This window comes from Leptinotarsa decemlineata, unplaced genomic scaffold (assembly GCF_025532065.1).
Source record: "Leptinotarsa decemlineata unplaced genomic scaffold, Ldec_3_MD MMD2_tig00000251_RagTag_RagTag, whole genome shotgun sequence".
Lineage (NCBI taxonomy): Eukaryota > Metazoa > Arthropoda > Insecta > Coleoptera > Chrysomelidae > Leptinotarsa > Leptinotarsa decemlineata.
The window spans coordinates 817,688-833,397 of record NW_027412547.1 but is presented as its reverse complement, the minus strand read 5'-3'; the positions used below and the strand labels follow the sequence as shown (position 1 = coordinate 833,397).

At 34.9% G+C, this 15,710-nt stretch overlaps 2 protein-coding genes across 2 annotated transcripts; one reads left to right on the top strand and one right to left on the bottom strand.

The window, feature by feature from the left end:
• The first annotated feature begins 532 nt into the window (after positions 1-532).
• Positions 533-6,575, top strand: Alg11 (ALG11 alpha-1,2-mannosyltransferase). Its single transcript, XM_074173393.1, is given in 7 exon segments — positions 533-549; positions 607-669; positions 671-835; positions 891-1,123; positions 1,862-2,083; positions 2,367-2,741; positions 6,145-6,575. Coding segments are annotated over 7 exon segments (1,443 nt in total). The 3' UTR covers positions 6,513-6,575.
• Positions 6,576-10,109: 3,534 nt separating this feature from the next.
• Positions 10,110-13,419, bottom strand: Reg-5 (Rhythmically expressed gene 5). Its single transcript, XM_023171424.2, has 3 exons — positions 13,213-13,419; positions 11,748-11,919; positions 10,110-10,894 (listed from the first exon to the last, which is right to left on the bottom strand). The coding sequence occupies exons 1-3, from the start codon at positions 13,309-13,311 to the stop codon at positions 10,443-10,445; spliced, it is 723 nt and encodes a 240-aa protein (XP_023027192.2). The 5' UTR covers positions 13,312-13,419; the 3' UTR covers positions 10,110-10,442.
• Between the last annotated feature and the right edge of the window lie 2,291 nt (positions 13,420-15,710).

Here is a 15,710-nt window from a genome sequence, read left to right as displayed (position 1 = left end):
CAGCTAATGATTCCTGAGAAATTGTTTTTCTTGAAACATATTCCAGATCTGCAATTTGATTGTTACTCAACGGATCGACATGACATTTGGATCTCTGCAACTACTAAAATTGATGTATTCTACTATTTTCATGGATAAATGTTCTGATCCTGATAATTAGGAGCACTTTGAAGTAATTTTTTTAATATTTTCGATAATTCATAACGTCTGAAGATGACTGTATTTATGATTGCCGTCGGGTTTATCTGAATATTCGAAAGACAAACTAGAATGACACTGCCGTTTCAAGGAAATTATTCAAATAAAATGTCGAAACGAGCTGAAATTGTGAAGTATTCCCAATGAATCTTTTCATACATTTTTTGAAAAAATAAAGTTGTGGATTTTTCACATTCGTGGTTGTGACTTGGCTATTGAACCAACGGAATACCAGAAAATATAAGAAGAAGAAGTATTGCTGTGACTGACGTCTCTTCGAAGTGTCAAAATTTTCAATAATTCAAAATTTGTCCAAAAATTATTTACGATGAAAATGTTATTGAATTGGATGTAAGCAAATTAAGGAAAAGATGATTTTATCACTGCTAAATGATTTGTTTTTTTTAGACATATACTACTGTCAACGATAAAAATATCACTAGCTATAGTAATATTTCTTTTACTGGTTCTGCCTGGTAACTCCTCTATATTATGTTTACTTGAAAAGGAAATTCAAAAACGAAAAACTGAAAAACTTGGCGACGAAATTACGAGTCGGTATTTTCCACCCTTATTGCAATGCAGGGGGAGGAGGAGAAAAAGTTCTCTGGGTAGCCCTACAAGCCTTACAAAAAAAGTAATGTACCCTAAGTAGTTTCTCCGCAGTAAGTCAACTCTTTTTTTTGTTTAAGGTACCCTAAAGCAGAATTTTATATTTACACAGGTGATGTGGAAGTTACTTCGATTGAAATTCTGGAAAAGGTTAGGAAACGACTGAACGTTGAAGTAGAAGAAAATGTTAAGTTTGTGTACCTGCACCGAAGGAAGTGGGTAGAAGGAGACCAGTATCCGTTTTTTACTCTGCTCGGTCAGGCCTTGGGTTCGGTTTATTTGGGGTATGAGGCTTTGGTTCAGCTCAATCCAGGTATTCATACTTTAATCTCTGCCCTACTCTAGTTGTATTGAAGCAAACTAGCTGTTTGTTCAACTTAATCTCTTTCTTCAACTCTGAATACTTGCAAAAGTTGAGAGACTCGGTAAAAACATACTTATGGTGCTTTTTGTAACCCACATGGTAATAAATGAAAATTAAGCTGGTTTCCAGTGCAGTTATATCTTTGTTTTATGAGATGTATGGAAACATCAATGTAAGAGATGTGGCTGTAGCAGTTTTCTGTGGTTCAACAAAAGTACTTGACTATTTGGACTGCAAAATACTTTTGCTTAAGCTGCATCAATATGGATGCGGTGAAGAAAGTGTAAGTGGTTAGAGTGGTAACTGAGGGGGTGACGGCAGATAGAGAGGACAAATGACTCGTCTAGAAAATTAAACATTAACTCAGGTGTACTACAGGGTTCGGTTTTGGGTGCAATTGTTTCTCTTGTATATGTGAATGATTAAAAAAAATTGAAATAACTTAGAAGCTAAAACTTAACCATATTAGAGTCCTCAGGATATCAGTATGACTGAGTTTTACGACTATGATAGTGTTTTTATATGACAGTGTTCCAGGCAGGAATGTACCAGAACTTACTGTGTAGGTACTTGAGAGAGATGAATTTTTTGAGATTTCATTTCGAAATATTAATTTTCTTATAATAAAGTATATTAGTTATTATTATTAAATGATTTTAACTAATGGAGTAACTTTTTATGTTGCAGATATTTTTATAGATACCACAGGATTCACTTTCACTTTACCTCTGTTTAAATTTGTTGGGGGAGCCAAAACTGGGTGTTACATCCATTATCCTACAATAACTAACGAGATGTTGAAAAGAGTTTCTAATAGACACGCTCTCTACAACAACAGAGGCATTATCGCTAGAAGCCCTGTTCTGACTATGGGAAAACTACTCTACTATCATATTTTTGCATGGGTGAGTTTGCAGTTTCTTTGTATGTTCAGAAAATTTTTTGGTTTGGATTCTACCAATTTTTAATTGCCTTCACTTAGACAAGTATGGATAATATCTGTTAACGGTTGAGTTATACATTCAATGGCACTCTTTATGACTAAACCATTCACACCGTTTATATGTTCAGTTTTTTTGTTTTTTAACTTAGTTATGATTATTCTCACCTCATCCAAGAATTTCATGAAACTCATTATAAATGTTGAAAACTACCATTCGAATTCGACAGTGTGCTCATTTATCTGTTCTAGGCTTATTCTCTGGCGGTCAATGCTCCGACATCACCCTAGTTAACTCCACATTCACCATGGAGCACCTGAACGCTCTGTGGAACCGGCCCCTCCACTTGGTGTATCCCCCTTGCGAGACTGATCATTTGAAGAAATTGCCCCGCCAAACGACTTGTCCCGAAAAGATCCGCATAATGTCTTTGGCCCAGTTCAGGCCTGAAAAGGACCACCCGCTTCAGTTACAGGCTATGTACGAGCTGCGCGAGATCGTCCCCGAAGAAGTCTTTGGTAACATCACGTTGGTGCTGTGTGGCAGTTGCAGGAATGAAGAAGACAGGAGGAGGGTGAAGGACTTGCAGGATTTCAGCAAGCATTTGAGTTTGGAGAATAACGTTGGTGAGTAGTTCAAGAACTGAATTATAATAATAAATTATCTTTATTTTTACTCAACCACGTTTAGTCTCTGGCAACATTGCTTGTGAATCGTGAAGGGTTGGGTCTGCGCTCAGCATCATCGCTGACTTTACCAGCATTTATGTCTTCCATCAACAGTGTTTTGCAATTGATAGAAATGATACTTCCAATCTCCTTTACCAAAATAATAGACAATTTAGCCATCGATGACGAATCTATTTGGTGTTCTCAAACCAAAAGTTATGTGCCTAAGGATCTCAAATCACTTCAGAAAGCATGGGACGAACCTTTACTACAAATTATTTCTGACTCAATCAATTTATCTTTGTCATCTCCTTCCGAGAAGGCAATTGGACTTGTATTTTCGAAAGCAAGTTGGGACTATTTAGTTTTTAATTGATCATTTTATGAAGAAAAAAAAACATCTCTGTGACTACTTCTGGGAGAAAGTGAGGACCAATTAATGAACTGCCTAATAATTGAATGGCAATCACTAACTATTCGGATAGATCATTTGAAAAGGTTGCAATCAATAAAGAAGAAAGAACAAAGTCTTGAGAAACCCTTAACCTAACGTGCGTTCATTGAACTTTGAATTCCCTTGCTCCACAACTATGCTACAACCATTAAAGTATGACTCAAACCCAGTAACATACTTGTGAAGCACTGTTTGGAATCTTGTGTGTAGTAATGAATGTCACTGGAGTTTTTTCCCAACACCAAACCGTTATTTTTAACACCTCGACACGTGTTTCGATCACCAAGTGATCATCTTCAATACCCAGAGCATGTTGTTTGACAAACCTAGTACACTCATTCAGTCGAAAGAAAATCAGGACAGGTCAAAAACACACCGATTTTGATTATTCTACGAAACTCAACAATATCTGTACGGGTGGCGTCAATGTGTTGATCGGTTTACGGGTTTTGCCGTAGTCTTTTTTTGTTATAATCTCCAAACGTCTTCAAAGCAACCAAGAAAATATCAGAGTTTTTGAGATCAGCAAAAGACAGCAGAGACCCACTCAAATCAGCGGGAGTTAACAGTTAACTATGCTAAAATCTATATCGGTCAGACGAAAAGAAGCATTGGTACCCGCCTAGTCGAGCACAAGCGGAGTTGCCGATTGGGCAGACTGAGAAGTTTGCAGTCGCTGAAACATGCACTGTCCAACGGGAAGAACAAGATCCTGTTCGAAAATGTCAAATCATTATTCAACAAGAATGTATTTAGAAGCCATAGAAATACACCAACACCAAGAGAACTTCAACAGAAAGAAAGAGAGAACATATCTACCAAAGATCTGGCACACAGCTTTGGAAGGCGCAAAACGAAGCCGTGTCAGCCAAATGGGCTTGTTTCATGCTATGGAAAATGATACTAGTTTGTTTGTAGACTGATCGAGTTAGGGGTATATTAAACTTATCAAGCCTAATCGGTCCCAAGATCGCTTTATATTTGCAGAAAAAAGAACAATTCGAAAAGCAAGAATTTAAATTTGCCGCGTGGCTGTTAACCAATAAAATTGATCGTGTCTAGAGCGGAGTTGCCAAGTGTATTGGTTTTTAATATTCAATCACAGATCTGATGATTCAATTTGACAGACGTCATTTTTGTTATTATTGTTGTCATCTCTGTGTGAAAACAACTGTTTCAATTATCTAATTAAAGAACGTTTTTTTTGTGAAAGGTAGGTCTCGGCTTCAACAAAACTACGCTCAACATTCATTTCGAAATTATTTTAACAAAAATACTAAATTTTGTGTAGAAACCATTGACATTAGAAAGAGCACATTTTCGCATAAACTACAGAGGGCGCTGGCTGACTAGATGACAATATGGCTAATATACCAGTAACGTTGAATTTCTTATTTTTGTTGGATGGCATGAATACATAATTGATTTACTTTATTAGGGTTCATGAACATTCGAAAACCATTTGAAAATACAGCTCGTTGAATTCTATATAGAATCATATTTAGATATTCGGTTTATTCGGCATTAAAAATGTATGTCATATCGGATCCATTCGTTTTTGCAACATTGAGTTTCAACTTTTTCTTAGCTGACAGCTCGCTTAGGAACAATTCGTTTTTTCATCGAGTTTAGTTTGTGTGTGTTTTGAAAATGTTTTAGAGATATATTTGAATATCAATATGGTGCATTCTTGTGCTGATTTTAATTGTGCGGAAAGGCACAAAAAAACAAAGCGCATTGGTTTATAAGTGAGTTATTTCATATAATGAGTTTAGGTTCCCAAAGGATAAAATGATGAAAAAAAAAGTGGGTGAAAGAATTGAAAAGAAAGAACTACAATTCTTCTACTCTTCTACTTAAAAAGTGACTATAAATGAAAGGGGGACGAAAATATTGAATTTGATGACACAGTTTTTTATTTCAACTTCAAGTATTCTCCACAGAAAGTATTATCTGAAGTTGATACTGTTGCTGAAAGTATGATACATTTTACTTCATTACATTTTATCATATGATTAATGGTATTACCTTAGAAGCTTTTGCTGGATCAGTTTGAGTACAATCAATTCTGTCTATACTTGACCTCATCCAACCTTTCTTTCAAGTTTTGGAAGATTCAACAGATTACCCAAGCGAGCCTATAATGCTTGAATTTAGTAGCAATATTAGAAAGAGGTATGTATGTAGGAATCTTTTTTTATGATAAATTGCAGTTGTACAGATTGAGGATTGTAGAATAAATTGAATATTTGAATTGATTCTTTAATCCAGTTTGCTGTATTTTTTGATTTTCATAACTGTATATTATTGAATAATGCATAAAATCATTGTTTAGGTAAATATTTTGTGATCTTTCGACTTTGTGTTCTGATTTTAGATATAAAACTTATTTCCAAACATTATTTTTTGTATACATTTTATTCCATGTGGAAAATGTTTCATTAATTGAAACGTTAACGGGTTCATATACACTTCCATAATTGAATTGATAATTACAGGCTTCGTAAATTCTACTATTTGGCAATGTTGATTATTTTTATTGTTCCTATTGGTCAATCGAACAAGAAGCGGGAATAGGGGCGTGACGTCACCGCCCTACCACATTCGATTTTTAATAATTAATAACGGGAAAACTGCGGTACTTACAGAGATAAAATAAAGTGCCCTGTTTTTCAATTTGAAATCTTTATCAAGTAAACTATAAACCAAAAATCATGAAACAAGCCCATTAAATGACATGGCACAAATGAGAGCTTCAGTTTCAGTTGACACGTCAAGAAGATGACTGCCGCAGTTGCAGTTGAAACGTTTGAAGATTATAACCAAAGAAGACCACGGCAAAACCTGGAAACCAACAAAAACAATATCTGTACTTTTTGTTTTTAATCCCTCTTTCGAAACTTTCAGAGTTCAAGGTGAACGTTTCCTACGAAGATCTCCTCCAGGAGTTCCAGAAAGCCTACATCGGCATTCACACCATGCTCGACGAGCATTTCGGCATCAGTGTCGTCGAACAGATGGCCGCAGGACTCATCATGGTGGCCCACAGGTCAGGAGGGCCCCTTCTTGACATCATCGAGACGTCGGAAGGGTCTCGCCTGGGCTTCCTGGCGCAGACCGCCGAAGAGTTCGCTCACATCTTCAAGTTTATATTGCAGCTCAGCGACGAGGAGGTGAACGAGATCAGAGAGAGGGCCAGGGCTTCGGTGGAGAGGTTCAGCAACGGGAAGTTCAAGGAGGAGTTTTTGAGGGCCGTCGAACCCCTTTTCAAGTAAGCTTCTGAAGACTTGGTAGATGTAAGTGTACAGTGACGAGAATAAATGTTTTGTTTTCGAAAAGTTTGGTTTTATTCGGGAAGGTTTTTCCGATAGAAGTTCACGAGGATCGAGAGTAAGGAAGATGGAAACTTGACTTCAGTTTTGTTCGGTTTACTTTGCTGAATTGGGACAGTGAAGATAATTGCGCTATTCATCCAGAGATGGCGCCTATACGCAAATGAAAATTCTTTGCTTTGAAATTTTGAGAAACTTTGAATGTTTACCAGGCGTTTCGATTTGGAAATGAATATTTTTGAAAAATACGAAGGAATTGTAATTGACAGAAGAGTACAAGAGTTGCCTTTTATCTTCTTTCTTAGATATGTTGCCTACAAAATGAACATGCCAGCTCTTTGAAATTCGCTCTACTATTGGATTGCTCAAACTCAGTACAAAACGGGCACATGCGGACATAATATTCCTACATAAATTGTTGAACAACGAAATTAATTGCCCAACTCTTCTCTGTCAAGTCAATCCGCATGTTCCCCCGTAACAACCAAACTTTCAGTGTCGACTTTCATAGGTGTGATTATGAAAAACATTCTCCTTGGCCAGAATTCCATCGAATGCTAATGGGACCAATATTGATTTTTTTTCATATCTCTCAGAGCACTCTTAGATATACCCTGTGTGGTTTAGATTTATAAGACTTTTTTTAATCACAATTTTATTTTAATTTTCTCTATGTAGGTTGATTTATTAGATATGTAGATACTAGAATAGTTAACTTTCTAAGGTTAATATATTTAAAAATTGGGGGTTACCCGTTGAATAAATAAATAAATGTTTTCACAAACGACCATTGGATGCAGGACATCATAAAGAAATAAGCTGAAAACGGGCAAAAAAAATTAAATTTGGAAAAAAATTAACAGCATCAGTGTATCGATCAGTGTACAGTGTACGATAGGTTGCCTTTTGTGTTTACATGCTGCAACCATACCACTAGAACAACGCAGAACAGTCAATTATGAGTGGTACACAACCCTTTGTTTGCCAGTTGTCTTCCAAGAAATCAGGAAAACCAACCGCCGAAGACGGATCACTCCTCACCACGACAATGCGAGCTCTCACACATCGGCTCAAACAACTGCATTTTTGAGCACCCAAAACATCGATTTGATGAGTCATCCGCCGTACAGTACTGACTTGGCACCGAGTAACTATTTTTTATTCCCGCACGTAAAAAAAAACTGAGAGGTCAACGTTTTTCGACACCTGAAGAAGCAGTTGCTGCGTTCAGAATGCATGTTTTGGAGATTCCTCAATCAGAGTGGCAAAAGTGCTTCGACAATTGGTTCAAACGCATGCAAAAGTGTATAGATCTTCATGAGGAATACTTTGAAAAACAATAAAGTGATTTTCGATGAATCATATTTGTTTTTGTTCTCTGATGCCGAAATATAAAAGGCAACCCTCGACCATATAACACGTAGAATAAATATTATCCCCCTCCAGCACCTCTTCTGAATTATAAGCACCCCCTCGAAAATTTTAAATAGCAAAGGGGGTCGTGTGGCACCTTGTTGGAAAGGGATTTCAGTCTTCTGTTCAGCAATATAAAGTTTTTTAAGTTTGGTGCAATCATAACTGAGAAAATTGATTTTTACAATTAAATGTTCAAAATGACCACCATTATTCACTTCTTAACAATAACCTGATCTATTGAACAGACCATCCCTGTAACACGCTCCTTACTAACCTTGAATCCTGGAAAAAATCTTTGAAGATACTAAAATATTAGACAAAAAGCCAAATAAACAATTGATATGAATCTAGTAGGCTGCTGTCATTTAGGTATTTAAAGTTACTAAGAGACGTCAGTATAATATTTGTAGGCGTATTAAATTTAATTATGGCTCATTTGTCCGAGACTCAAAGAATAGACTTCTCAATTATGATTGGTTGTGGTAATGAAACAAGAACTCAAAAGGAGGTTTGTGAAATGTTTAATAATAAATACCCTGGTCAACACGTGTCGCAGTCTACAATTAGCAAAATTGAAAAAAAAAAGTTTCGTGTAACTGGACATGTAAAAAATATTGGAAAACCAGGTAGAAATGTTCAATTCACTGATGAAAAAAAGTTAGATGTACTTCTAGAGATTGAGGAATATCCGCATAAGACAACTCGAGAACTTGCCGCCGACAATGATGTAAGTAAATCATCTATTTTGAAAGTTTTGCATAAAGAAAAATACCACCCTTACAAAGTTCAGTTGATTCAGGAGTTGAATGAAGATGAATCCTGATAGAAGGCAAGAATTCTGTGAATTGATGCTGGTCAGAATGAACGCAGATTTGCAGTTCATAAACAAAATAGTGTTTTCTGATGAAGCGACGTTTCATTCAAACGGAACAGTTAACAGACAGAACTGTAAATATTGCAGCAGAGAAAATCCTCACTGGATGCGTGCGACTCACACTCAATATCCTAAAAAAGTTAACGTTTGGGCTGGTATCATTAACAATAAAATTATTGGCCCTTTTTTTTTGAGGGCACTGTTAATGGTGAGGCTTATCTAGATTTTTTGATTAACTTTTTAGTGCCTACATTACAAATACATTTTCCTGATGTTAATCATCCAAATGAGATAGATCGAACTATTTACTACCAACAAGACGGAGCTCCTCAGCATTTTGCACGTACAGTTAGAAATTATTTAAACGAGGTTTTTCCCAATAGGTGAATTGGAAGACGTGGAACGATCGAATGGCCAGCTAGATCCCCCGATTTGACTCCTCTCGATTACTTCATATGGGGTTATTTAAAATCTAAAGTATATTTTAATAGACCAAACAATATTGCTGATTTAAAAGTTAAGATAACGGAAGAAATTAACAAAATAACCCCCGAGGTCATACAAAATGTTGTACGAGAATTCCAAAATCGCCTCGGTTATTGTCAAGAAGTTAATGGTGGTCATTTTGAACATTTAATTTAATTGTAAAGTACATTGAAAAATGCATTCTAAATATTATGTGGCATTATTATCTTTATTCTAAAAGTTTTGTGATACTTAGAGACATTATCAAAATTTTACATCCTAAAAATCAATTTTCTCAGTTATGATTGCACCAAACTTAAACTTTATATTGCTGAACAGAGGACTAAAATCCCTTTCCAACAAGGTGCCACACGACCCCCTTTGCTATTTAAAATTTTCGAGGAGGTGCTTATAATTCAGAAGGGGTGCTGGAGGGGATAATATTTTCATACTGTAAATTGTCAATTTAAGAATAAAAATCGACCTGTTTCAGGTTTTTTTCACATTGTACATAATAACGCTAAAAATGAATTTATTCCATACATATGGACCGCACTGTATAGAGGCCACAATAAATATTTTGATTCGTGACAATATTTACGCAAAATGTAATCTCTGTTTAGTTAGTGTTTGTATTATTGAAACGGTTAGAAAGTCAATATATTGTTTATACTATAGTGTATTTCTAATATAAACAAAGAGTAAATATCACGTCTTTTATACCAGTTTAAATTCCACATTATTCCATTGCGTTTTTGAAAGCCTTCGAAATAAAAAACAATAACTCGAAGCACAAAATTTTATTTCTTATATTTACATTTTAAAAATCACACAGGTAAATTTCCAGCTGAAACCTGGATACCAAAAAGTACAATCACACCAAATGTGATTAACATTATTTACAGCCGACCTTAATAAATAAATTAAAGTAAAACGATCATCCAATAAATTAACAACAAACACGCATCCATTCATACCAACTCATCACCGCAATAAATATTTACAACAGCGAAAATATCACAATTTTTTCGAGAAAATTTCGTCAATCCCCCTGTATCGGGAATGCTCAGTTCTAAACTACAAGTTGGGGATTTCAACTTTGGACATACGGTACTGCTTCAAATCCTCATCCAAGGGAAGAGGGTGGTTGTCTTTGACGGGGGTACCATCGGGTACACCTTGACAACCATGGGTCCAGTGAGAGGAGCTTCATCGTACATTCCCTCCTCATAAGGATCTTCCAATGGTGTTTCTTCTGTTGTTGTGGTGGTACTGCTGTATTGTTCCTGGAATCTGGTGTAAGCCCCTTTTTTTTGGGGAATGTTGAACGTGTTCAAATAGCTGACTACGTTGTGAGGGTAGGTGTATCGCTGTTGGGTTTCGTATTGCTTCAAAAACCCCTTGGGGGGCAATACTCTCACTACGTTGTCGATTCTAGCTGATGCAGCGCTCTGAGAGCCGAAGTCGCTGAAAGAGCCGTCTTCGTAGCTGTTGGGTTTGGCAGAGGTTGTCGAACGCATCTTCGGTACTTCGTTCGCCATTTTGTGGCCGGCCATCATGGCATCCCAAACTGAAAATAAAAACTATCGTTAGAGATGTGTTTCTCAAAATCTAATATGAAAACGGGGTTTACTGCTTTTTCGAATGACGTCACTATTCTTCTGATAAAAAAATGACAGATATGGCATTTGCTGGTTGGTATAGAACTATGTGTTCTATACCTAATACATTTAACGTAATTGGGTCAAAGAACTAGAAGTGGAGCCCTAAATAAAGAAAGGAAGAAGAAGACTTTGGGCACTTTCGTCTAACATTTAGCCAGCGTCTACATTTGTTAAATTCGTGGGTACTATACATTCGGATAAAAAGTGTTTTTTTTGAATGATGCGACGAGTAGCTGATAAATCTTTTAAAGAAAATAGGTTTGCGACCGGCGATACTAGGGCGGAAATATAGAGTAGTAATGTGACTAATCCTGCAGCCTAGTTAGAGCTGATTTCTCAGAGTCTTAACAGAAATGGTTGTTAACGTTATATAGGTTTTACTATTTTTGAAATATGTGGGAAAGGTTATAAAAAGGTTGAAAATATTAAAAATACCAGGACCGAAATACTCTGATGAGTTAATTGAAAAAAAATAAGAATGTGCAAAAAAGTAATAATGAATACTTGGGTTTCTAATAAATTCAACGATGTCTAGTTTTTAAATTATACCTATTATTACTTAATCATTTTTTTTATAGATGACAACATTCTTTTTAATTGAATTTTGTTAAACCACATTATGAAAATGGTTATCTATAATCTATAAAATAATAATAATAATTTTATTCGCCTTTTCGATAATTTACATGATATAAGACATGTCATTAAAAAAAACCTGTAGACATTGTGTCAGAGTGAAATATTTTCCTGAATACTTACTTATGGTATTGGCCCCTCTTTGGTAGGGGTCCATGGAATCCATGTATTCTTCAGGTAGATTTTTCAGCTTGTCTAGACCATATTTCAACAACTCTTGGTTGCAATTTTTCATGTTGGATGAATCGCAAAAGCTCTCCACTTGATTTGCAAACATTGAGTACAAGAAGGACATCTGAAAGCAAAGAAAAAGAATTGTAATAAATGAATGAATAACCAAATAAATAAATAAAATAAATTTTGTAAATTCGTTTTGGTAAGTTACATATTTTATGAAAATGTTGAGTATCTACCGTCGATAACTGAGAGTCCACAAGAATACCGAAAGTAATATTCTAGATTTTTAATTCTGTTGATTTTACAGATACTTTGAGTGAATGGAAAAGTGTCACTGCTGAATATTTATTAGATCAAGAATAAATTGATTTACCCAGTTATTTAATAGTACCGTTTATCGTTATTCAATAAAATGAATAATAATTTCTTATGTAATATTTTTCAGAGGCAGTACAGATAAATGTGTAACTGTATGCGTTTGATAACTGTTATTTCGAAAGACATTTATTGCAGTTGATACATTTTTTCAGTTTAAGATAATTAAAATGCATAATTTATTGTTTTTCTTCTGCAAGGCGCAAAGATATTCGAACAAATCAGCATGACGTTATTTTAAGTGTTCGTTAGGTCGAATAATCTATTAAAAGTAAGAAAGTTGTGTTATATTTCAAGGATTTTTCTGGCATGCGTTATTTTGAATATTTTTATCTGATGTTTTGAACCCGATATTTATTTCCATTTGCTACAAATAGGTAAACAAGTTGGAATAAGATACAATCTATTCTTGGTAGAATGATGTTTAAAAAAATGGCTGAGTTGCTAACAATTTCATTTTTGACCTTTACAGCCGGTAAAAAATTAGGAACAATATGAAAAATACTTCACAAAACTACACCAATAAATTGTTTGCTGGGTTATCTCAACATTTTAAAAATAGGATATAAAAAGGACGTTTTATACCAAAAATTAATTTGAATTTTTCAGTTAATATATACTAACGCGAATAATTATTGTAAACAAAAGTTTTTTCCAAACCTTGAAATATTATTTATGACTAGTGATGATCCAACGAATATTTTGTCGCCAAAGTTAATGTTAGACGTTTCGTCAGATCACTGATAATTTTTTATCAATATTTTCGCGAAATTCTCGAGCTCGTCTATTAAAATAGTTTACGCAGCGAATCACTGTAATCAAAGGAAGGCATTGTGCTTTCCAAGTCTCAATGACCTCGATTTCAATTATAGAGTTACTCTTAAGTTCCCAGGCTTTCTATATTAAGACCGCGGGCATAACGAACCGGAAACTTGTGCTCTGAATGTTGAAAATCTGGCCCGAAAGACCCAATTATTTGAACCGCCGAAAATCACACAAGTATTTTCAAGTGGGACGGAAGGAAACAAAAACTCACTTTTTCTTGCTTGCTCAGATACTCCCACATTGGAATAGCGGATGCTTCGCTCCTTCCGAAAAACACAAAAACACACAAAATAAGTCCGTAACCGAACATTTTCAACACGTGAATATTGCAAAGTGTAGCAAAAGGTATTCGAGAATGTCACTACCGTCTTCTGTTCTGCTTTCACTAGCTCGCAACTGAGAACTGTTTGACGATGAGAGGTGAGCGTTTGTTTTATAGAAGTTGGCTGACGTCACTTTCCGGAATTCCAAATACGAGATGAGTCCGTTTTTTGCTTCAGATGAATAAATCAGATGTGGCGGTCCGATGTTATTTTTCAGTATGATAATTTTTCGTAGGTAATATGGTAAAGATTGGCGTTCTTATAATTGCTTTTGGTGTGGTTTCCCAGGATTTTGATCTTTGGAGGTAATTAAACATTCCTTCAAAATTTTTAAGAAGGTTTTCTTGAGATTATTCATTCAGAGTTATTTCTTATGAATCTTCATCATAATTATTAATTAGTGCTTTTGGGACAGTATTCCATGAAAACGAAAGTTTCTTAATATCCAAAAATGAGCTATCAACTATAAAAATAACTTTTAGATACGTTGACGCATGATAGTTCAAAAATACTACTTCAAAACAACTTTAAGGTAAGACTAATTCCCAAAAATCAATAGGCTTTTCTACCTAACTCTTTTCAAAAACATTTACCACTGTTAATTTTTGAGTGGGACAAGATATCCGAATTGCACAAAATTTGTATGAAAAGGAATAATTTTTAGTACTTTTTAATGAAAAAAGCCAATGTCAAACCAAGTCAAACAAAAAGTATAGTTTGGAAAAGCAACATGAAACGAGTATAACATTAGCAAAAAAGTTATTATAGGAAAAAAATACTCTAGTTAGATAAAATGTCGAAAACAGCAAAAATATAAACAGCTGCTCAATCTTCCGCTGACATGTTCATCAAATCTCTAAATAACATTACTCAAAATGCTACTACAAAATCTCAAAGTAAATGTTCTGTGGCCAATTCAATGTCCTCAGCTCCTTCAGATGTTCATGAAAATATCCCATCAGTCTCTTGCAAAAACTTTTGCATGCTCAGTTCTCAGATATTTTGCAGAATATTTAGTCACGCCAATATGCTGTCTTTTGAATTACTCCTTCTGGATGTTTTCCAACGTTGTTGAAACTATATGAGGCGTTTTGTGGCGCTCATATATTCAAAACGTATTCGTTTGTGATTCAAATACATTCATTCTGGGGTTGAAACGATGACGTCACGTCTACTATGAACTGAAACGTATCCATGATGATAGCGTAAGGTTGGTTTTGAAACGGGATTTGACGTAACGTCACGTCAGTAGTCACTTTCTGTTTTATTTTGATCGTTATAGTTTATAAAGTGCTGAAAATATTTTACCAAATACGATGTGAGGATGTACAAAATAAAGCTGTATGCACAAGTCCGATTCTAATGGAGATGAGAGAAGAGAGTTTGTTTTTATTATTAGATATGACATCTGACACAAATTGAATCACTCCATTCTGGCGAATCTTATTATTAATGACGTCACTACGACTCGTTTTTGAAGTTCGTTATGAAAAAGTGCGTTACGATGAAGTATATTATGATGGATTACGTTATGAAACTGTTCATTATGCCGCTGTACGTTTCTATCATGTACTATATGAGCAGTGGAGGTAGTAATTAAAAAATATAAAAATCAGAAATAGCTTTACTTTTGTTTACCTTTATCTTTCTACAATTTATAATTAAATTGTAATTAAATTCGCTTCACGTTCAAAAAGAGATATATCATGATACTGGCAGAAATCTTGTGATCAACCAGTATTATATGTGACCTTTACCAGGTATGTAAACTAAACGCTGGTAATTGTTGGTTACAAAAACGTTGTTCGAGTGCGGATATCTAAATCACAGATCTGTGTCTAAAAAAGGAAGATATCTGGGTGGATGGTGGATGGCGACCTGCAGTGATCAGAATTTACAAATCAGTTCCAAAATGGCAGCCGATGTTCTATGTGAAATGTCTAAAATATTTTGATGAAGGTTTGATTAATACAACACACTTTTTAAGATTTCCATCATTTTTCATATCTGATATAAATATAATAATAGTTAATATAATTCGATATAAACATAATCTGATATCTATAAAACATGAGAATTTCTCATTTACTTTCATTGCACCCTGTTTTTCATTTTGTTTTTAAACCGTCTCAATATCTGAAACGATCATTATGTTAATTCATCATTATATTATATAAATATGTCTATACATATTTCCGAACTGACATCATCACCTCTGCTTCTAATTCCCATGACTAATCGCATCAATTTCATTCAATCAAATCGAAACCAATCTCCTAATTCAGTTATTTTTCTGACGAACAAATCAAGACGATCAAAATGGCATTCCTTGCCTCGCATGCGAGTCATCATCTCGAATAGAACTTGATCGTTTGTGTAAACATTT